The sequence below is a fragment of the Oryctolagus cuniculus genome, chromosome 21 (genome assembly GCF_964237555.1).
Source record: "Oryctolagus cuniculus chromosome 21, mOryCun1.1, whole genome shotgun sequence".
In the NCBI taxonomy this organism is placed as follows: domain Eukaryota; kingdom Metazoa; phylum Chordata; class Mammalia; order Lagomorpha; family Leporidae; genus Oryctolagus; species Oryctolagus cuniculus.
Window position 1 is genome coordinate 22,655,027 of NC_091452.1, and position 22,842 is coordinate 22,677,868.

Below are 22,842 nucleotides of genomic sequence, written 5' to 3' on the forward strand. Positions count from 1 at the left end.
CCTGTGCAGGTGTTCTGCAGGTGGTGGCTTGTGTTGTTAGCCGCGTTACACAGGTGAAGGTGCAGGCCCGGCACGGTGGGAAGTCTTGCCGACTAGATCCTGGCAGCACGGGAACTCGGGCCCGAGGTGGACCTGTGGCCGCCCCGTAGCTCATTCGAAGCTCTGAGCAGAGGTGGCAGGTGAAAACTGACCCCCCCCCATGCTGCCAACTCAACTATCTTTCCTCTCCCAGGGGACCCATTACTATCCAACACCTTCACTGAGACCAGCAGCCGCTGGCCCCAGGGACCCACTGGGCCCCCGGGCCCCCCAGGACCCATGGGTAAGTTGAGTCTAGGCCTGTAGCAAGAGAAGGGTGTTGGCAGGTGGCAGAGGGACCAGGGCCTTGGCTATGGCAATGATGGGGGCCTTCCTGGCCTTGTATTGTGTTCAGCTTGAGGACGTCCTATGTTATTTCAGGTCCCCCTGGACCTCCTGGCCCCACAGGTGTCCCTGGAAGTCCTGGACACATGGTGAGTAGTTTTCCACTTACGTGTCTGTCCGTCCACCCGTCCACCCCTTCTTTCTTTCATGCACTCAACAAGGATTTATTGAGCATTTAGTAGCAAGCTGCTTTCCATAAATCCTCTCATTCAACCACACAACAGGAAGCAAGGATTGTTATTGCCTAACGCCAAAGAAAGGTGGCGATCTTCGCCTTAGGGCTGTGTGGCCAGCTCATGGCCACGTCCGGATCGGGATGAGGCTGCCTAACTCCAGGTCTGGGTCTCTTAGCACCGAGCTGTGTGAACTGCATGCTGTGCGCCAGTGGATGGACAGTGAAGAGGCCAGAGGCCCGGACCAAGCTGGGGTCCCCTCCCCAGCCCCCTTCCTTCCTCAGCCCTGCTTCCTCCCTTCTTCCCACTCCAGCCCCAGGCTAAGGCTCTATCTTGTTGTTCAGGGACCCCCAGGCCCCGCTGGACCCAAAGGAATCTCTGGCCGTCCAGGCGAAAAGGGCGAGAGAGTGAGTACCCAGGTGGACCCAGACGGAGGATTCTAGGGGGTGCTGGGGAACCCCAGTCAGAGCCCCCGCCCCCAACAGCTAACACCATTCCTTTCCTCTCTCCTGTTACAGGGACTTCGTGGGGAGCCCGGCCCCCAGGGCTCCGAGGGGCAGCGGGTAAGTGATGCTGTCAGCCCTGCAGCCTCCCCCTAAGACCCTATAGGCCCAGACCCCTGCTCTGGCTCTGTTCCCTGTGCTCAAAACCCCTGGGACTCTCTGCCTAGTCCAGGGAACCCCAGGTTCTCCCAGTTGCTACCCAACTCGGACCCATTATCCCTTTACGGTCAGGCTGCTGTGGGTCTCCGAATCTCCCTCTCCCCCCCTCCCTCTCCCCCCCTCCCTCTCCCTCTCTCCCTCCCTCTCTCCCTCCCTCTCTCCCTCCCTCTCTCCCTCCCTCTCTCCCTCCCTCTCTCCCTCCCTCTCTCCCTCTCCCCCCTCCCTCTCCCCCTCCCTCTCTCCCTCCCTCTCCCCCTCCCTCTCTCCCCCTCCCTCTCCCTCTCTCTCCCCCTCCCTCTCTCCCCCTCCCTCTCCCTCCCTCTCCCCCTCCCTCTCTCCCTCCCTCTCTCCCTCTCCCCCCTCCCTCCCTCTCTCCCTCCCTCTCTCCCTCCCTATCTCCCTCTCTCCCTCTCCCCCCTCCCTCCCTCTCTCCCTTCCCCTCCCCCCTCCCTCCCTCCCTCTCTCCCTCCCTCTCCCCCCTCCCCCTCCCTCTCTCCCTCCCTCTCCCTCCCTCTCTCCCTCCCTCTCTCCCTCCCTCTCTCCCTCTCCCCCTCCCTCTCCCTCCCCCTCCCTCCCTCTCCCTCTCTCTCCCTCCCTCTCTCCCTCCCTCTCTCCCTCCCTCTCTCCCTCTCCCCCTCCCTCTCCCTCCCCCTCCCTCCCTCTCCCTCTCTCTCCCTCTCTCTCCCCCTCCCTCTCTCCCCCTCCCTCTCCCTCCCTCTCTCCCTCCCTCTGTCCCTCCCTCTCTCTCTCTCTCTCTCTCTCTCTCCCTCTCCCTCTCTCTCCCTCTCTCTCCCTCTCTCTCCCTTTCTCCCTCTATATCTCTCTATATATATCCCTCTCTCCCTCTCTCTTTTCCTCTGTCTCAGTCTCTTTGGCCCTGTACTACTTTTTCAACTCTCTGTGTCTACAACTCTGATGATAGATTTATACATTTCTCTCTTTAGTTGGGCCAATTTTTGCTTTATGTATTTTGAATCTTTGTTCTTAGTTGCATACACATTTAGGATGTTAATATCTGCTTTTTTAACCTTTTTTTTTTTTAAAGATTTATTATTTATTTGAAAGAGTTACAGAGAGAGGTAGAGATAGAGTGAGAGGTCTTCCATCTGCTGGTTCACTCCCTAGATGGCTGCAACTGCTGGAGCTGCGCCGATCCAAAGCCAGGAGCCAGGAGCTTCTTCCAGGTCTCCCATGTGGGTGCAGGGGCCCAAGGACCTGGGCCATCTCTTACTGCTATCTCAAGCCATTGCAGAGAGCTGCATTGGAAGAGGACCTGCCAGGACTAGAACTGGCGCCCATATGGGATGCTGGCACTTCAGGCCAGGGCTTTAACCCTCTACACCACAGTGCCGGCCCCTCCTTTTTTTAACCTTTATATGAAATTTCTATCTGTACTTCTGGTAATACTGCTGTCTTCAGTTCTGTTTTGTTTGCTGTTAAGGTGCTTTCTTATGCTTGATGTTATCATGGTGTATTTTTTTTATCCCTTTTCTTTCAAGCTATTTGCATCTTTGTGTTTAAAGGACATCTCTTGTAAATAATGTGTAATCTGTGTCTTGCCTTTTTTTTTAAGATTTTATTTATTTATTTGAGAGGTAGAGTTACAGACAGTGAGAGGGAGAGACGGAGAGAAAGGTCTTCCTTCCGTTGGTTCACTCTCCAAATGGTCAGAGCTGCACCGATCCAAAGCCAGGAGCTCTTCTAGGTCTCCCACATGGGTGCAGGGGCCCAAGCACTTGGGCCATCTTCCACTGCTTTCCCAGGCCATAGCAGAGAGCTGGATCAGAAGAGGAGCAGCCGGGACTAGAACCGGCACCCATATGGGATGCTGGCACTGCAGGCGGGGATTAAGCTACTGGGCCCATGTCTTGCCTCTTTTAAACAGTCTGTTCAGTTAATTTACATTCAGTGATGCGTATAATTACTAATGTGGTTCCATTTAACTCAACCACTTTGCTGTTTCTGTTCAGTCTACCCCATCTGTTCTGGGTTTTGCCCCTTTTCCTGCCTGCTTTTGCATGAGTATTTTTTATGATTCCATTTTATCTCCACTAATAACTTTCTTTAAAAAATGTGTTTATTAAGAGAGAGCCATCTTTCATCTGCTCATTTTCCCCAAAATGGCTACAAAGACTAGGGCAAGGCCAAAGCCAGGAGCCAGGAGCTTCATCCGGGTCTCCCACATGGGTTGCAGGGGCCCAAGTACTTCAGTTATCCTCCTCTGCTTTCCCCGGCACAGTAGCAGGAAGCTGGATCCCGAGTGAAGCAGCCAGGACTCAAACCATAGGATGCCAGTGTTGCAGGCGGCAGCTTAACTCTGCAGCACAACGCTGCGACCCACCCCCAACTAATATCGTTGTAGCTTTGCTTCTTCCTGTTATTTTTTTCATGGTTGCTGTAAGATAACAATATGCATTCTTGATTTATCAGGATTTACTTGTATTAATATTATACCACTTCCTGTGTAAGTAAGAATGTTACACATGTATAGTTCTTATTTTTACTAACATTTACTTGTGCCATTGGTGTCTTATATTGCACTTCTACATCACTTGTAAACCCCACAAAATGTTCTTTTAAGTTTATTTATTTGATTTTTTAAAGACTTATTTATGTATTTGAAAGGCAGAGTTACAGAAAGGCAGAGGTAGAGAGAGAGAGAGGTCTTCCACCCACTGGTTTACTCCCTAGATGGCTGCATTGGCCAGAGCTGTGCTGTTCCAAAGCCAGGAGCTTCTTCCAGCTCTCCCACGCAGGTGCAGGAGCCTAAGGACTTAGGCCGTCTTCCACTACTTTCCCAGGTCATAGCAGAGAGCTGGATCAGAAGTGGAGCAGCCGAGACTCGAACCGGTGCCCATATGGGATACTGGCACTGCAGGCAGCGGCTTTACCCACTACACCACAGTGCTGGGCCCCTATTTATTTATTTGAAAGGCATAGTTACAGAGGGAGAGGAAGAGAGCCGGCGCCGTGGCTCAATAGGCTAATCCTCCACCTTGCGGCGCCGGCACACCGGGTTCTAGTCCCGGTCGGGGCACCGGATTCTGTCCCGGTTGCCCCTCTTCCAGGCCAGCTCTCTGCTATGGCCAGGGAGTGCAGTGGAGGATGGCCCAGGTGCTTGGGCCCTGCACCCCATGGGAGACCAGGAAAAGCACCTGGATCCTGGCTCCTGCCATTGGATCAGTGCGGTGCGCCGGCTGCAGCGGCGGCCATTGGAGGGTGAACCAACGGCAAAGGAAGACCTTTCTCTCTCTGTCTCTCTCTCACTGTCCACTCTGCCTATCAAAAAAATAAAAAAAAAAAATAAAAAAAAAAATAAAAAAAAAACAGAGGGAGAGGAAGAGACAGCGAGATCTTCCATCCAGTGGTTCACTCCCCAAATGGTCATAACAGCCAGGGCTTGGCCAGGCCAAATCCAGGAGCCAGGAATTCCATCCTGGTCTACTCCATGGGTGGCAGGAGCGCAAGCACTTGGGCCATCTTCCCAGGTGCATTAGCAGGGAGCTGGATCAAAAGTGGAGCAGCTGGGACTTGAAATGGCATCTGGCAGGGGAAGCCAGCATCCCAAGCAGTGGCCTGACCCCTGTACCACAATGTTGTCCCCCTGGCCCCCAAAAAAGTTATTACAGCATTAAACAATGAATTTTTTTTAAGGTTTATGTATTTGAAATGCAGAATCAGAGAGAGAGAGAGAGAGAGAGATCGAGATATCTTCCATCCGCTGGTTCACTGCCCAAATAGCTGCAACAGCTGGCGCTGGGCCAGCCTGAAGCCAGGAGCCAGGAGCTTCATCCAGGTCTCCCACGTGGGTGCAGGGGCCCAAGGACTTGGGCCATCTTCTATCGCTTTCCCAGGCACATTAGGGATCTGGATCAGAAGTGGAGCAGCTGTGACATGAACCCGCACCCACATGGGATGCCAGCTTTGCAGGCAGCAGCTCGGCCCCCTGTGCCACAGCTCTGGTCCTGCCAAGTTTCCTAAGTTGGAGGTTAGAGTCCTGTGTCGAGGCACAGCAGGTTAAGCTGCCACTTGGGGCAGCCGCATCCCATGATCGGCGTTCCTGCTGCTCCACTTCCCATCCAGCTTCTTGCTGATGCATCCTGGTGGCGGCGGGTGATAAGTGCCTGGGACTCTGTCACCCACGTTGAAGCCCAGATGGAGTACTGGGTTCTTGACCTTGGCCTGACCAAGTCCTGGCTGTTATGGGCATTTGGGGAGTGAACAAGTGGATGGAAGATTGATTTTCTCAGTCTGCCTTTCAATTAAGTGAAGATAAACATTTTTCAAAAAAAATTATAGGCTAGACGTTTTCTCCCTTTAATACTTTTTAATAGATTTATTTACTTATTTGAAAGTCAGAGTTAGAGAGAAGAGAGGCAGAGAGAGAGAGAGGTCTTCTATCCGATGGTTCACTCCCCAGTTGGCTGCAACGCCTGGAGCTGTGCCAATCCAAAGCCAGGAGCCAGGAGCTTCTTCTGAGTCTCCCACTTGGGTTCAGGGGCCCAAGGACTTGGGCCATCTTCCACTGCTTTCCCAGGCCATAGCAGAGAGCTGGATCGGAAGTGGAGCAGCCAGGACTAGAAGTGGTGCTCCTGGGGCCAGCGCTGTGGCTCACTTGGCTAATCCTCCGCCTGCGGGGCCAGAATCCCACATGGGCACTGGGTTCTAGTCCTGGCTGCTCCTGTTCCAGTCCAGTTCTCTGCTGTGGCCCGGGAGTACAGTGGAGGATGGCCCAAGTGCTTGGGCCCTGCACCCGCATGGGAGACCAGGAGGAGGCACCTGGCTCCTGGCTTCGGATCTGCGTAACTCCGGCCGTGGTGGCCATTTGTGGGGTGAACCAACGGAAGGAAGACCTTTCTCTCTGTCTCTCCCTCTCACTGTCTGTAACTCTACCTGTCAAATAAATAATCTTTAAAAAAAAAAAAAGTGGTGCTTGTATGGGATGCCAGCACTACAGGCTGTGGCTTTAACCCACTGCACCACAGTGTTAGCCCCAGTAGACCTTTTTGGAGCAGTTTTAGGGTCATAGAAAAATTCAGTGGAAAGTAGAGTTTCCTGTCTCCACGCAAGCCCGTTCTCTCTCATGGCTGACATGCCCACAGACTGGTGTATTTGCAACCATCGGTGGACCTGTGTTGACACATCAGTATCGCCTACATGCCACCGTCCACCTTGGGGCTCATTCTTGGTATTGCACATTCTGTGGGTTATTTTTTTTTTTTTTTTTTGACAGACAGAGTTAGACAGTGAGAGAGAGAGAGACAGAAAGAAAGGTCTTCCTTCCATTGGTTCACCCCTCAAATGGCTGTTACTGCCGGCGCACTGGGCCAATCTGAAGCCAGGAGCCAGGTGCTTCCTCCTGGTCTCCCATGCAGGTGCAGGGCCCAAGCACTTGGGCCATCCTCCACTGCATTCCTGGGCCACAACAGAGAGCTGGCCTGGAAGAGGAGCAACCAGGACAGAATCTGGCGCCCTAATTGGGACTAGAACCCGGTGTGCCGGCGCCACAAGTAGAAGATTAGCCTAGTGAGCCGTGGCGCCAGCCCATTCTGTGGGTTTTGAAATCCACACGATGACCTGCACCCACCACTGTATCTCGGAACACTTGGCTGCCCAAGAAGTCTTCTTTTTTTTTTTTTTTTTTTTTTTTTTTTAATTTTTTGACATGCAGAGTGGACAGTGAGAGAGAGAGACAGAGAGAAAGGTCTTCCTTTGCCGTTGGTTCACCCTCCAATGGCCGGTGCACCGTGCTGATCCGATGGCAGGAGCCAGGTACTTATCCTGGTCTCCCATGGGGTGCAGGGCCCAAGGACTTGGGCCATCCTCCACTGCACTCCCTGGCCACAGCAGAGAGCTGGCCTGGAAGAGGGGCAACCGGGACAGAATCCAGCACCCCGACTGGGACTAGAACCCGGTGTGCTGGCGCCGCAAGGCGGAGGATTAGTCTAGTGAGCCGCGGCACCGGCCACAACCCGAGAAGTTTTCTGTGCTCTGCTGGTGTCTCCCTGCCTCTGACCCAACCCCCGGCAGCCACTGATCTCACTCTGTCCTCATTTCACCTTTTCCATAATGTCCTGAGGTTGGAATCCCACAACACGTAGGCTTCTCAGATCAGCTTCTGTCACTTAGTAATATGAATGTAGACTCCATGTCTGTTGAGGTGGATTTGTTCTGAGAGGAGGAGCGTGGTGGGGGCAAGAGGCACAGAGTTACCACACAGACCCCAGGAGTCAGGTGAAAGTGGGCCAGAGATGGGCAGCCTGCAGACTCAGTTGGTACAGCAGCTTATATAGCCAAGGCAGCCAATCTGGTCAAGGGGCGGTCTATGCCCTAACCAATCACAGCCTGTTGCCATGTGGTTTCTGAAGCCATCCAGTCACAGCCTGTTGCCAAGCAGGCTCCGTTGCCAGGTGGGTTTTGAAGCCATTCCTGAGTAACTGACACTCGCTTGCCAGCGGCCCTCTTGGCAAGGCCTTCTCATTCCACCACACATGTCCTTTTTATGATTTATTTATTTGAAAAACAGAGTTTCAGAGAGAGAGAGAGAGAAAGGGAGAACTTTGATCTGTTGGTTCACTCCCCAAAAGGCCACAATAGCCAGGGAAGCCAACACCAAAGCCTGGAACCCCAACCGGTCTCCCACATGAGTGGCAGGGCCCCACGTACCTGAGCCGTCTGTTGCCTTCCCAGGTGCATTAGCAGGAGGCTGGATCAGAAGTGGAGAAACCAGGGCATGAACCGGTGCCCACATGGGATGCCAGTGTTGCAGGTGGCAGCTTTACCTGCTATGCCACAATGCCGGCCCCTAAACTCCATGTTTTTCCATGACTTGATAGTTTTGTTTGTTTGTTTGTTTTTTAGCACTGATAATATTCCATGATCTGGGTGGACCACAGTTTATCAAGTCACCTACCATAGGATGTCTGGTCGCTTCCGTTTTTGACAGTTAAGAGTAAAGTTGCTATAACGTCTGCAGGCAGATTTTTGTTTGCACATGGAGTTTCAGTTTATTTGGGTAAATACCAGTGAATGCAATTGCTGGATCGTATGGTAAGGATTTGTTCAGTTTTGTAAGGAACTCCTAAGCCGTCTTCCCAAGTGGTGATCCCATTCTCACCAGGATTGAAGAAGAGGTAGGGACCGTCACTCCACATCCTTTTGGTGTTGGCACTGTTCTGTATTTTGACCATTCTAATAGCTGTGTAGTGATATCCCATGGCTTGGGGAGGTTCTTGTTGTTTTGTAGGTTTTTTTATTTTGCAGATTTATTATTTATTTTGAAAAATCAATATATAGAGAGAGGGACAGAGAGAGATCTTTCATCTGCTTGTTCACTCTCCAAATGGCCTCAGTGGCCAGGGCTGGGCCAGGCCAGAGCCAGGAGCTCAGAGCTCCATCCAGGTCTTCCACATGGGTGGCAAGGGCCCAGGTATCTGGCTCATCTTTGATTGCCTTCCCAGGTGCATTAGCAGAGTGCTGGATTGGAAGCAGAGCAGCTGGGGCTTGAACTGGCGATCCAGTGTGAGATGCTGGCGTTGCAGGCAGCAGCCTAGCTCATTGCACTGCAGTGTCAGTTCCAGGAAGCTTAAATTATGGGTTTAGGGCCAGCGCTGTGGCTCACTAGGCTAATCCTCTGCCTTGTGGCGCCGGCATCCTGGGTTCTAGTCCCGGTTGGGGCACCGGATTCTGTCCCAGTTGCTCCTCTTCCAGTCCAGCTCTCTGCTGTGGCCCAGGAGTGCAGTGGAGGGTGGCCCAAGTACTTGGGCCCTGCACCCCATGGGCAGCCAGGAGAAGCACCTGGCTCCTGGCTTTGGATCAGCACAGTGCGCCAGCCGCAGCGCACCAGCCACAGTGGCCATTGGGGGGTGAACCAACAGAAAAAGGAAGACCTTTCTCTCTCTCCCTCTCTCCCTCTCTCCCTCTCTCCCTCTCTCCCTCTCTCTCTCACTGTCTACTCTGCCTGTCAAAAAATTAAGGGTTTAAGTCTCCTCTTTCCTAATGTATGCATTCAGTGCTATAATTTCCTTCTGATTGCTGCTTTTTTCTTTTCTGGCTACATCCCACAAATTCTGATGAAGTTGTATTTTCATTTAGTTAACTCTATTTCAGAATTTCTCTTAAGACTCAGTATTTCATGTGTGTGTTACTTAGAAGTGTGTTGATTAATCTCCAAGTATTTTAGAATTTTCCAGCAATCTTTCTGCAGTTGATTTTGAGTTCAATTCCATTATGGTTTGAAAGTACATGTGTGCGATTTCTATTATTTTTAATTTGTTGTGGTTTATGGCCCACACTGTGGCCTCTCTTGGTGAGTGTTCCATTCTAACTTGAGAAGAACGTGTGGAATGCTGTTGGATGAGATCCTCTACAGATGTCAGTTATCTCTACTTGATTGAGTTCAACTCCGTCCTTACTGATTTCTCTGTGTGCTGGATCTGCCCGTTTCTGACAGACAGGTATTAAAGTTTCCAACTTCAGGGGCCAATGTTCTGGCAAGGCCAGTTAAGCCAACGCTTGTGACACCAGCATCCTACATGACTTGGCCCAGCCCTGGCTGTTGTGATTTGGGGAGTGAACCAGCGGGTGGAAGACCTCCCCCGCCACCCCTCCTCTGCCTCTCAAATAAATAAATAAATCTTTAAAAAGAATACACGTTGCATAGAAAGTGTATTTCAAGTTTTGAATGAGGATCTTTTCCCAGGCTGACAATGTGTGGTACAGTCCTCTCACGGCTCCCAGGGAGCCCCACGCCCTGTCCCGCCCATGGGGGCAGACGGCAGATACGTCACGGTGCGCTGTGTTGCCTGGCTGTGATGTTCAGAATGGTGGGTGTAGTAAGTGCACTCTCAGCTTATGATATTGAAAACTGCTGACGTGGAACAGTGGATTCTTCTGGTGAACTTGTGGTTCTGCCAGTCCTGCCTTCTGGGTTTTCAGTCTGTTGTTAGGTGTGTACAGGTTGAGGGTTATCACATTGTCTTAGCTGACTTCTTTGTTGTCATGTAATTCACCTCTTTATCATCGATAACTTTACTTGCTCTGAAGTCTGCTCTGTCTGCAATTAATATGGCTATTGATACATCCTTCTCTTTTTTTTAGAGATTTATTTATTTGTAAGGTAGAGTTTCAGACAGAGGGAGGGAGAGACACAGAGAGAACAGCTTTCCATCTGCTGGTTTGCTCCCCAAATGGTCTCAATGGCCAGAACTGGGCCAATCCAAAGCGAGGAGCCAGGAGCTTCTTCCGGGTCTGCCATGTGGATACAGGGGCCCAAGGACTTGGGCCATCTTCCACTGCTTTCCCAGGCCACAGCAGGGAGCTGGATTGGAAGTGGAGCAGCTGGGACTTGAACCGGTGCCCACAGGCGATGCCAGCACCACAGGTAGAGGCTTAGCTCACTGCACCACAGCGCCAGCCCCTCCTGCTTCCTTTTGATTAGTGTTAGCATGCTCTCTGTCTGTCTCTGTTTACTTTCTTTTGTTTGTTTGTTTGTTTTGACAGGCAGAGCGGACAGAGAGAGAGAGAGAGAGAGAGAGAGAGAAAGGTCTTCCTTTACCATTGGTTCACCCTCCAATGGCCGCCGTGGCCATCGCGCTGATCCGAAGCCAGGAGCCAGGTGCTTCTCCTGGTCTCCCATGCAGGTGCAGGGCCCAAGCACTTGGGCCATCCTCCACTGCACTCCCTGGCCACAGCAGAGAGCTGGACTGGAAGAGGGGCAACGGGGACAGAATCCAGCGCCCCAACCGGGATTAGAACCCGGTGTGCCAGCGCCGCAGGTGGAGGATTAGCCTATTGAGCCACGCCGCCGGCCCCTCTGTTTACTTTCAATCTATATTTGTCTTTATGTTTAAAGTCAGTTTCTTATAGACAACATATAGTTTTATCTTACTCTTTAGTCCACTCTGACAATCCTCATCTTTTAATTTTTTTTTTAAATGTATTTGAGGGGGGCCAGCGCTGTGGCGTAGTCGGTGAAGCCACTGCCTGCGGTGCCAGCATCCCATATGGGCACCAGTTCGAGTCCCAGCTGCTCCAATGCTAATCCAGCTCTCTGCTATGGCTTGGGAAAGCAGTATAAGATGGCCCAAGTGCTAGGGCCCCTGCATCCGTGTGGGAAACCCTGAGGAAGCTCCTGGCTTCGGATTGGCGCAGCTCTGGCCGTTGCAACCAATTGGGGAGTGAACCAGCAGATGGAAGACCTCTCTCTCTCTCTCTCTCTCTCTCTCTCTACCTCTCTCTCTACCTCTCTGTGTAACTCTGACTTTCAAAGAAATAAATAAATCTTTTAAAAAATGTATTTGAGGGGCCAGTGCTATGGCATAGGATGCTGAACGTCCGCCTGTGGCACTGGCATCCCATGTGGGCACTGGTTTATGTCCTAGCTGCTCCTCTTCCAACCCAGCTCTCTGCTATGGCCTGGAAAAACAGTGGAAGCTGGCCCTTTGGGCCCCTGCACCCACATTGGAGACCCCGGAAGAAGCTCCTGGCTTCAAATCAGCCCAGCTCTGACCCTTGCAGCCATGTGGGGAGTGAACCAGTTGATGGAAGATCTCTCTCTGTCTCTCCCTCTCTGTGTCTGTGACTCTGCCTCTCAAATAAATAATATTTTTTAAAAACTGTATTTGAAAGAGACAGAGAAATCTTCCATCTGCTGAGTCAATGCCCAGATACCAACAACAGCCAGGACTGGGCTACGCCAAAGCCAAGATCCATGTGGGTGACAGGGACCCAACTACTTGAGACATCACCTGCTTCTCCCAGGGTGCATGTTAGCAGGAAGCTAGAATTAGGAGCTGGTGGGACTCAAAGTCAAACTCCTGCACCCCAATTTGAGATTGGGTGTCCCCCGAGACATCTTAACTGCTGTACCAACACCTGTCCTACCACCTCTCCACTGCTGTATTTAGACCATTGATATTTAAAGTGATTATTGATATGTTGGGTCAGTGTCTACCACATCTATTAGCTTACTGTTGGTTGTTCTTGTTCTTCGTTCCTATTTTTGTCTTCTTTTTTTTCTGCCTTTTGAGGTTTTTTTTTTTTTAATAAAGATTTATATCTGTATTTGAAAGAGTTATACAGAAAGAGGGGGGGAGAGACAGAGAAATTTTCCATCTGCTGGTTTACTCCCGAGATGGCCCCAACAGCTAGGGCTGGGCCAGGTGCTTCATCCGGGTCTCCCACATAGGTGCAGGGGTCCAAACGCTGGGGCCATCTCCTCTGCTTTTCCTAGGCCATTAGAGGGAGCTGGGTCAGAAGTGGAGCAGCTGGGACACGAACCGGCACACAAAGTGTTGCCAGTGTTGCAGGAAGCGTCTTTACCCGCTACACCACAACACCAGTCCTTGTGGTTCTAGCTGAGCATTTTATATTCTTCTACTTTCTGTCCTTTCTTAATATATAAATGATACTTTTTTTTAGCTCTTTTTAGTGGTTTCCTTAGAGGTAGCAAATGTAAATTTGCAACTAATTGCAGTGTATTCCGATAACACGGTGCTGCCTCACAGGTGGTACAGGTGCCTCTGAATAAGACAATGCTTGTAATTCCTCCTCTCGTCTTTCGTGTGTGCTGTCACTCATTCCCGTTATGTAGGAGCGTGCACATACGCATGCACACACGCATGCCTAGGGTGTGTACGTAAGCATGCATAATTGTGTACATTATTGCTATCATTTGGGTACAGTGTTATCTGTTAGATAAATTAAGAATAAGAAAAATAGGGGCAGGTGTTTAGCCTAGTGGGTAAGACCCCAGTTAAGACCCCCGAGTGTCATATCAGAGTACCTGGGTTTGAATCCAGGCTCTGCTTCCTGCTAGTGTAGACCCTAGGAGGTAGCAGGTGATGGACCCACTGTTTAGATCCCTGCCGTCACGTGGGAGGCCCGGGTTGAGACCCCAGCTCCTGGCTCTGCGGCCCAGCCTCAGATGTTACAGGCACTGTGGGGTGAGCGAGTGGGCGGGATGGGGGGATGGGTCTCCACCCGTCTGCCTCTCTGTCTGCCTCTCAAATTAAAAAAAAATAAGTGAAAACAAAACCCAAAGTTTTTATTTTACTTTCGCTGGTTCGTTCTCTGGTGTTCTTTCTTTATGTGGATGCAGGGTCTGACATGCAATTTTTCTTTCATGTGAAGAATTTCCTTTTATATTTTTTCAGAGCTGTATTGATTTATTTGAAAGAGTTAGAGGGCAGCGCTGTGGCGCAGCGGGTGAAAGCCCAGCCTGCGGCGCCAGCATCCCATATGGGCACTGGATTCACGTCCCAGCTGCTCCACTCTGACCCAGCTCCCTGGCTCCTGGCTTCGGCCTCGCCCAGCCCAACCTGTTGCAGCCATTTGGGAAGTAAATCAGTGGATGGAAGACCTCTCTCTGTGTGTAACTCTGACCTTCAAATAAATAAATCTTTAAAAAAAAAAAAAAAAGAATGCAAAGTTGTTTATCTTTCAACGCTTTATGCATATTATGCTCCACTGTCGTCTTGCTGGTGTGGTGTGGACAGAGAAGTTGGATGTGGTATTACTGGTTCCCTATCAGGAAGGCGTTTTCTCCGTCTTCTTTCTGTTTTTGTGCCTTTATCTCTGGTTTTCGGAAGTTTGAACCTGCTGTGAATATGAGAGTGGCTGCGTTATGCCTGTGATCACTGTTCTGCATTTACCCTGCCGGGTGCTCCCTCAGTGCCCTAGGAGTGTGGGTGCTCCCTCAGCGCCCTAGGAGTGCGGGTGCTCCCTCGGCGCCCTAGGAGTGCGGGTGCTCCCTCGGCGCCCTAGGAGTGCGGGTGCTCCCTCGGCGCCCTAGGAGTGCGGGTGCTCCCTCGGCGCCCTAGGAGTGCGGGTGCTCCCTCGGCGCCCTAGGAGTGCGGGTGCTCCCTCGGCGCCCTAGGAGTGCGGGTGCTCCCTCGGCGCCCTAGGAGTGCGGGTGCTCCCTCGGCGCCCTAGGAGTGCGGGTGCTCCCTCGGCGCCCTAGGAGTGCGGGTGCTCCCTCGGCGCCCTAGGAGTGCGGGTGCTCCCTCAGCGCCCTAGGAGTGCGGGTGCTCCCTCAGCGCCCTAGGAGTGCGGGTGCTCCCTCAGCGCCCTAGGAGTGTGTGGGTGCTCCCTCAGCGCCCTAGGAGTGTGTGGGTGCTCCCTCAGCGCCCTAGGAGTGTGTGGGTGCTCCCTCAGCGCCCTAGGAGTGTGGGTGCTCCCTCAGCGCCCTAGGAGTGTGTGGGTGCTCCCTCAGCGCCCTAGGAGTGTGTGGGTGCTCCCTCAGCGCCCTAGGAGTGTGGGTGCTCCCTCGGCGCCCTAGGAGTGTGGGTGCTCCCTCAGCACCCTAGGAGTGTGGGTTGGCGTCTGATTTAAGCTTGGAGGAAACTTCCGGTCGTCGTCATGGCTTCGAAGGCTGCCCCCCGTGCCTCTCTCTCCTCCTGTTCACGTCATGCGTATTTATGACTTCGTAGTTATCCAGCAGTTCTTGAATATTCTGCGTTTCCCATCTTTTTTCTCTTTGCAGTTCACTTTTGGAAGATACAGATTATTTTTTTTTAAAGATTTATTTATTTGAGAGGCAGAGTTACAGAGAGAGAGACAGAGAGAGAGATATTTTTCATCCGCTGGTTCACTCCCCAATAGGCTGCAACGGACAGAGCTGGGCCAGGCTGAAGCCATGAGCCAGGAGCTTCTTCTGGGTCTCCCACATGGGTGCAGGGGCCCAAGCACTTGTGCCATCCTCTACTGCTTTCCCAGGCCGCAGCAGAGAGCTGGATTGGAAGAGGAGCAGCTGGGACTTGAACCAGCGTCCATATGGGATGCCAGCGCCACAGGCAGAGGCTTAACCTTCAACGCCGCAGTGCCGGCCCCTGGACAGAGACTTCTCAAAGCAGTACCTTAACCACTGCACCCAGCGCCTGCCCCTGGAGGGGGGAATTTACGTGGATTCTATCCCCTGCCTGTGGGCCCCTCGTTCCCAGCATCTCCCCTCCTCTGGCAGCCTCAACTACTACCTCTGAGTCCTCAGGCCAATGAAGCGGAAGTTTCCATGCGTTCTGTTTGCCAGGCTGGGGGCAAAGCCATAAATACACAGATGTTTAGGGCGGGCCTTGGGCCTGGCGGTGAAGTTCAACCCCCGCATCCAGCGTCCGAGTGGCTGGGCTCAGGCCCTGCTGCCACTCCCAGTTCCAGCTTCCTGCTACTGTGCACCCTGGGAGGCAGCAGGTGGCGGCACCAGTAGTTGGGTCCTTGCCACCTGCTTGGGAGACCTGGATGGAATTCCTGGCTCCTGGCTCCGGCCTGGGCAGCCCTGGACATGGAAGACATTTGGGAAATAAAGCAGCAGATGGGAGAAAACTTCTCGCTCTCCCTCCCCCTCTCTTCCTCTCTGCCTCTCTCCCTCCCTCTCTCTGGCTTTTAAACAAATAAGTTAATATTAATGGGTACCTAGGGATACATTGACTTTACTCAGAGTGGTTCTCTGTGTTCAGGGGTTGGATACCCTCCAGTTTCTGGCTGCTCTTGGTCACTTCCCACTGCACCCAAAGAGTTGCTTTTTTTCTTTTTCTTTTTCTTTTTTTTTTTTTAATCCAGTGTCGGTGCCGTACGTGCTGCCCTGTCCCTGTGTCTCTAAGTCTCTCTCCCTCCCTCCCCCCATTGCTCTCCATCCCTGTCTCCATTTTCTTTTTGCTGTCACAGAGTACCTGAGGCCAGGTACTTTATAAAGAAAAGAGATAAGGCTGGCGCTGGGGGCCATCTTCCACTGCCTTCCCAGGCCATTAGCAGAGAGCTGGATTGGACATGGAGCAGCTGGGACTCGACCCAGTGCCCATATGGGATGCCTGGCACTGCAGGTGGCGGTTTTACCTGCTACGCCACAGCCCCGGCCCCTGGGCCCCACCTCTTAAAGACCCCACTGTCTCAACGCCACCATGCTGGGGACCCTTTGGGGGTAGGGGATGCCCTCAAACCACATCCAAGCCGTAGATATATATAGTGCTCCTCCTTTCCCCCCCTTATTGTTTCTCCACTTCTCTTTGCAGGGTGAACCTGGCCCCAAGGGAGACCCCGGCGAGAAAAGCCACTGGGTAAGCTCTGGCCCAGCCCCAGCCTCCCGCTGCCTTCTGGTGCCCTGTTCGTGTCCCACTGCAGCCCGGGCTCCCAGGCCTGCAGTCCTCAGCCCCGGGCCCCTCCCCAGCCCTGTCACTCCCCGCCAGGCAGGGCCCGCCCTCTCTGTCTCTGTCTCTGTCTCAGTTCCACCTTCCCAGGCCAGGGTGGTTCTGCCCGCGCCCCCTGAGCACTATGGGCTGCCCCCCAGCCAGACTACGTCCCCTGCCCCAGGAGCCCCTCCCAGAAGGGACCTCCAGTCTCTGCTCCCTGCATCTGTGGAAGGAAGAGAAACAGAGATGGGGTCCACATGGAGGAACTGGATGGGGCGGGGTGGCCTCAGGACAGCCGAGATCATAGCATCATAGCAAGGAGTATAGGCACAAGGCGGGGGACGGGAGCCAGCCACAGAGGGGCAGGGAACCCGGACATCTCTGTGCACCCAGGAAATCCACGAGGCGTGGCGTGGCAGGCTGGGGCCAGGAGCACCCACAAACCCCGTAATTGCCACAGCCCTGACACTGTCACGTACACAGGAGACCCGTGGGGCGTGGCAAGAGACGCCTAGAAGCTGTCACCTATGCAGGGGGCAGAGTCCGTGAGGAGCGAGCCCCCCACACCCCACGTCCTGAGACTCCACGATGAGTGCGGGGCCCCTGAAAACCTTTAAAGCCATCGGAGGACATTGGAGTGAATGCATTTCAAGGCCTAGGAAACTGCTGACCCTAGAGACGCGTGGGGGCAGGGCTAGGAACCCCGAGCACCCCCGCAGCGCCAAGTCGGGGCGCGGGGACCTGGAAATCCTAGCCCCAGGAGGCATCGGAGAGACGCCGCACGCCCTCTAGCGGCGGGAGTCCTGCCTCTCTCCCCACCTGCCTGGGACACTGCTTCCTGGCAGCCGCCGGTGGGTAGGGTGTGGGCAGCACCCAGCGCCCGCCCGGCCCCCTCACTTCCTGATTGTGGGGTTAGTGACGGATACAGCCGTGGGAGCCCCCTCCCAACCCTGCACGAGTCCTCCCCCTGTCTCCCCAGGACCTCTGGGGCCCTGCTACCTCTCCACCCCTGCAGTCCCTCAGAACCCCTCTTCTGTGGCTCCAGGGCTCAGGATGGACATGAGCCGGGCTGGGGCCAGGGAGGCCCTTGTGAGTCCAGGCCCTTGCCTCCCTGGGGCCTCTCTCTGCTCTCAGAGACTCTCAGCTGGGAACAGGTTTTAGACACACTTGCACGCATACGCACACACCCAGGGCTGGTGAGACAGACAAGGTCAAGGCAGAATGAGGCTGGGCAGTCCTGGCCCTGCATGGGGACCCCTGGCCAGGGGAACAGGATGTGCCTGGGCGACCCCAGACCAGGCCTTGAACCTACATCCACCTGTGGGAGGTAGCAGGGCCCCTGCCCATTCACCTTCTTCCCCCTCATCTACCTGCACTTCCGCCCCTGCTTGCTGCCTGCCTGGGAGGGCGCCCGCTGGGCTTGGGGTTGCATGAGGCTTGGGGGCTGGGGATAGGTGCGGACTGAGCCCAGTGTCGACAGGGTCCCCAGAAGCTCCCCTCCCCATACCCCATCTAATTCTCCACCGGCCTGACTCAGCACTGACACCTGGTGGACTTCGGCAGGCACTGCAGGAACAAGACTAGGCTGAGCTAGTGGATGTAGTTACATGAAAGCTTCCACCCTTGGGGGAGCTGAGCCGTAACTCGGCAGAGTGAATCCTTGGCAGAACCAGAACCGGCGCCCGGCATTCTCTAAGAATCTCCTCTGTGGGTGCCAGATCCGAGGCGGGCCCTGTGTGTGTAGATGCCGTCCAGACCCACCTGCCCCCTGCCTTGGGGTCAGCCACAGTAGGGTAGAGGGAGTTCTACTCCAGTGGGAGACTTAGCTTCCTCCACGAGGTGGGCCTGGCTGGGCCCAAAAGGCCCATAAACGAGGCCCAGGGCATTCAGACAAAGGAGGGGCAGCTGCATGTGCAAAGGCCCTGGGCTGTTTGTGGAGCTTGGAATACTTAGAGTGGACAGTGTGATAGGAGTGAGACAGGCCAAAGAGGCCGCATCACAAAGCTGACCTTAGAGAAATGGGGGTCATTGAAATACTTCCAGGCCGGGGAGTGACGTGGCCAGATGTTTGTGAAATATCCTCCTGGTTGCCTTGCGGGGACTTGGATGGGGACAGGGGAACATGAAAGGAGCAGGAGAGAGACTGGACAGGAGGCTGCTGTGGTCATCCTGGCAGTGACCGTGGGAGCTGGAGCTGGGCACAGTGAGGGCAGAGAGCTGGCAGCAGAGCTGGGAGACCCTGCAATGCCCCTTTGGCCAGGAGGGGCAGCAGAGAGTCGGGGAATTCTTGAAAGAGTAAGGGAGGACGGGGACGGGTCGGGCGTTTGGCCCGGTGGCCGAGACGCAGGTTAGGACACCCACGTCCTGCATCAGAGGGCCTGGGTCTGAGTCCCAGCTCCACTCCTGACTCCAGCTTCCTGCTGATGCACACCCGGGGAGGCAGCAGTGACGGCTCAAGTGCTTGGGTCCCTGCCACCCGCATGGGAGACCTGGCTTGAGTTCCTGGCTCCTGACTTCAGTCTGGCCCAGCCTTGGTTGTTGTAGGCATTTGGGGGAAGAGAGGAGAGGTGAACCAGCAGTGAGAGCTGTGTGTGTGTGTGTGTGTCTGCCTGCCTCATAATTTCTTTAAAGAGAACCAGGAGAAGCGAGCATCCTGAGTTTTGTCCACAGAGAGCTGGGCGACGTCTGTATTACAGCCACGTGGGGGCATCCAGCAGGCCCAGATCCAAGAGCGTGGGGTGGGCCTGCAGGCAGGGGACCAAACAGTGGCTTTTTAAAAAAATTTTTACGTATTTATTTAAGAGGTAGGGTTACAAAGAAAGAGAGGGAGAGATAGATAGAGAGGTCTTCCATCTGCTGTTCACTCCCCAGATGGCCGCAACAGCCAGAGTTGGGCTGATCAGAAGCCAGGAGCTTCTTCCAGGCCTCCCATGTAGGTTGCAGGGGCTTCCAAGCTCTTGGGCCATCATCTGCTGCTTTCTCAGGCCATAGCAGAGAGCTGGACCAGAAGAGGAGCAGCCGGGACTCAAACCTGCGCCCATATGGGATGCCAGAGCTGCAGGCGAGGCCTAGCCCACTACACCACAGCGTTGGCCCCACCGTGGCTTTTTTTATACCTCCCCCCAGATTTTTATTTTTGAAAATTATCACATATACAGAAAATTAGTTCAATGCCTTTCTGGTCTTCTTTGACATTTGTTACTACAATTGGTAGTATTTTGCCACAATTACTATCTCTATATAAAGTTCTCTTCATAAACTTTTTTTCTAATTCATCCAAAAGCAAGCTGCAAATGTCGTCTGTGTTCTCCCATGACGGTTGAGTGTGCATCTCACGTGGCAGGGCCAGAGTTGTGGTGCAGCGGGTTAAGCTGCCGCCTGCAGCACCAGCACCCCACATCAGAGCACTGGTTCAAGTCCCGGCTGCTCCTCTTCCGATCCAGCTCCCTGCTAATGTGCCTGGGAAGGCAGCAGAACATGGCCCAAGTGCTTGGGCCCCTGATAGCCATGTGGGAGACCCAGATGGCTTCAGCCTGGCCAATCCCCAGCTGTAGGTAGTGGATCAGTGGCTGGGGAATCTCTCTCTCTCCTCTTGCTCATGCTCTACCTTTCAAATAATTAATTTTTTAGAAAATACGGCCATTCTCCCAGGTCACCTCAATGCTACTGTCACATCTAGGGAAGATAACATTAATTCAGGAAAGTGAAGCCCTTTAGTATGTAACTTAGAAGGCAATCCTACCACTTGCCCCAAACTTGCTTCTAAAGCTCTTAAAAACCTTCAAGATCTAATCAAGGTTAACAAATTGCATTTGGTTGTCACATTTCTAAGTCTCCTTTATCATTAATTAATTCCAAAGCAAAGAGGGAGAGAAAAAGAGATCTTTCAGCTGCTGGTTCATTCCCCAAGAGGCCAAAATGGCTGGGGCTGGACCAGGCTGAAGCCAGGAGCCAGGAGTTCCATCCTGGTCTCCTACGTGGCTGGCAGAGGTCCAAGTACTTGGGCCTTCTTCCGCTGCTTTCCCAAGCTTAGTGGGGAGCTCGGCCGGAAGTGGAGTAGCTAGTACTTGAACCAGGGAAGTGGGCAGGAAGTGGGCGTCCCACGTCGCACCAGAACGCCCGCCCCTAAGTCTCTCTGAACGTGGGTGACGTCTCCTGCCCCTTGCTTCTCTGACTTGGGCCTTTTGTGAGTGTTGCACCGTCTCGGTTTGTTGGTGGTGAGAGGCCGGCTAGGTACTGTCGGCAGGAGCGGGCACCCTCTGGTTGCCTCTCCTCGAGAGATTCATGCTGGGAATGACCAGGTAACCTCAGAGGCCCTCCCTGTTCACATGCTGCTGCCATAATGCCCGAGGACGGATCCCTCGAGTGTGCGGCCCGTGGTGGCCCTGGAACACCTGGCCTGCCTGGTCCACGGGATGTGGCCATCAGCCCTGGGGAGCAGGCTCGCTCGCAGTGGACGTGGCGGTGGTTTGGATTGTTTAAAAGATGAGTTATTTTCATTTTGTATGAAAGGCCGAGAGAGAGAGAGAGAGAGAGAGAGAGATGGAGAGAGATCTTCCATCCACTGATTCACTCCCCTGATGGCTGCAACAGCCACAGCTGGGCCAGGCCAGAGTCAGAATTCAGACTGTGAATTCAGAGCCGGGAACTCGGTCAGGGTCCCCGCAAAGGCGGCAGGGACCAGGTACTTGAAGCGTCGCCTGCTGCTGCCCGGCAGAAGCTGGAATCCGGAGCAAAGCTGGGACTCTAACGCACACTCTCGGGTGCGTGCCGAGCGGCGTCAACAGCTGAGCCAAGTGCCTGCGCCGTCGGCACGTTTCTCATGGCAGCAGCCGCCTTAGAGGGTCGGAGTGTAATTGTGCAGTTACATACAGTGACGGTAAAGGGTGCCCGGAGGGACTTGCCGATGGCATCGGGGCTGGGATAATTCTCTGCCGTCCTTGGGCTCTGTATCTGCATTTACCAGGAAGCAGAAGGAGCCAGGAGGGGGACGGAGTGGGGGCAAGGGGAGGCAAGTCAGAGAGGAAGTGAAGGTGAGTGCCAGCTATGTGGGCATGCCGGGACCACCTGGCATGTGGGGAAGCCTCCCGCCGCATGCCTGCAGGAGGGAGCCGGGCTGGGGGTGGCGCCCCGGCAGGCACGAGGACACGGGCCTGGAGTGGTGCGAGCCCTGGCCAGGCCGAGCGCTGCTTCCCCGGGAGGGGCCCAGGATGGGAGGGGCTGGGAAGGGCTCGCGGGCCCCTGCACCCACGGTCTCTGTGGCTACCCAGCTGCGTGCGTTCTGACTTGGATGGAAACACCAGCAGGGGGCTGATGTCCCTGATGGGGTTAAGTAGGGAGAGGCCACTTGAAGCGGCCAGGAGTAGAGGCGGCCCAAGGATGTGACAGGGGCTGTGCAGGGGTGGCTCTCGGGCTCCCCAGCCCCCCAGCCCCCAGTGCAGAGAGACAGCTAGAGGCCACCGGCCCTTCCTGAGGGGGTCCTCCGGGGGGCTTCCGCCTGCCTTGCCCCCGTCCTGTCCTCCCGGCCTTGTTTGGCTGTCCGTGGGCCCTGGGCTGCAGGTGCATGTGCCCCTGGGTGGGCGTGGGCCACCCACAGGCTTCGCAGGGCGCCTCCCTGCCCCTTCACGGCTGCATCTGTCTCTTTCCTCCGCAGGGGGAGGGGTTGCACCAACTGCGCGAGGCTTTGAAGATTTTAGCTGAGAGGGTTTTAATCTTGGAAACAATGATTGGGCTCTATGGTGAGTAGAGACAGACGGACAGACAGCCCAGCCCCTGCCTGCCAGCCTTCCCCCAAGCCCTTCTGGGGTGGAACTGGCCTGAGCCCAGTCACGGGGCGAGAAGGTGTTGCCTGGGCCAGGGTGGGCCCGCAAGGCCAGAACCACCTCTCCCTCTGCGACTGTCCCCCCTCCTCCACAGCTGGCAGCGGCCCTAGGAACTGGGGCTCCAGCTGTGGCGGCTCGTGTGTTCTCAGGCCTGTGGGGAGCCCGAGACGACAGATCCTGAGTTTGGAAGAAATTATGGACAATAGAACCAGACTCCAGACCAATAGGGGGTTGTGGGTAACAGAGCCAAACCTAGCACAGAAGAATGTGGGCGATGAAGTCAGAACCCAGACCCCCAGGAGGATTGTGGGTAATGATGTCAGAACCCAGACCCCCAGGAGGATTGTAGGTAATGACATCAGAACCCAGACCCCAGGAAGACTGTGGGTAATGATGTCAGAACCCAGACCCCAGGAGTATTGTAATGATGTCAGAACCCAGGCCTCAGGAGGATTTGGGTAATGACATTAGAACCCAGACCCCAGGAAGATTGTGGGTAATGATATTAGAACCCAGACCCCCAGGAGGAGTGTAGGTAATGATGTTAGAACCCAGACCCCAGGAGGATTGTGGGTGGTGGCATCAGAACCCAGACCCCAGGAGAATTGTGGGTAATGACGTCAAAACCCAGACCCCCAGGAGG

General features: G+C 54.2%; 1 protein-coding gene across 8 annotated transcripts in view; it reads left to right on the top strand.

Annotated features, from left to right (window-relative positions):
- EMID1 (EMI domain containing 1) overlaps window positions 1-22,842 on the top strand; it is a 47,240-nt gene that overhangs the window by 20,258 nt on the left and 4,140 nt on the right. For 3 of the 8 annotated variants that reach the window (XR_011385132.1, XM_070065769.1, XM_070065772.1), the window contains 6 exons: window positions 233-322; window positions 460-512; window positions 941-1,003; window positions 1,115-1,159; window positions 16,261-16,305; window positions 22,031-22,115. Coding sequence is in view for 7 of the 8 variants with exons in the window: in XM_070065769.1 (XP_069921870.1) it covers window positions 233-322; window positions 460-512; window positions 941-1,003; window positions 1,115-1,159; window positions 16,261-16,305; window positions 22,031-22,115 (381 nt within the window). In the remaining variant the exon portion in view is untranslated. Of the gene's footprint in view, window positions 1-232; window positions 323-459; window positions 513-940; window positions 1,004-1,114; window positions 1,160-2,383; window positions 2,800-13,413; window positions 13,654-16,260; window positions 16,306-22,030; window positions 22,116-22,842 lie in introns of those variants that run through there. The other 5 variants (XM_070065770.1, XM_070065774.1, XM_070065768.1 and 2 more) reach the window with 3 other exon arrangements.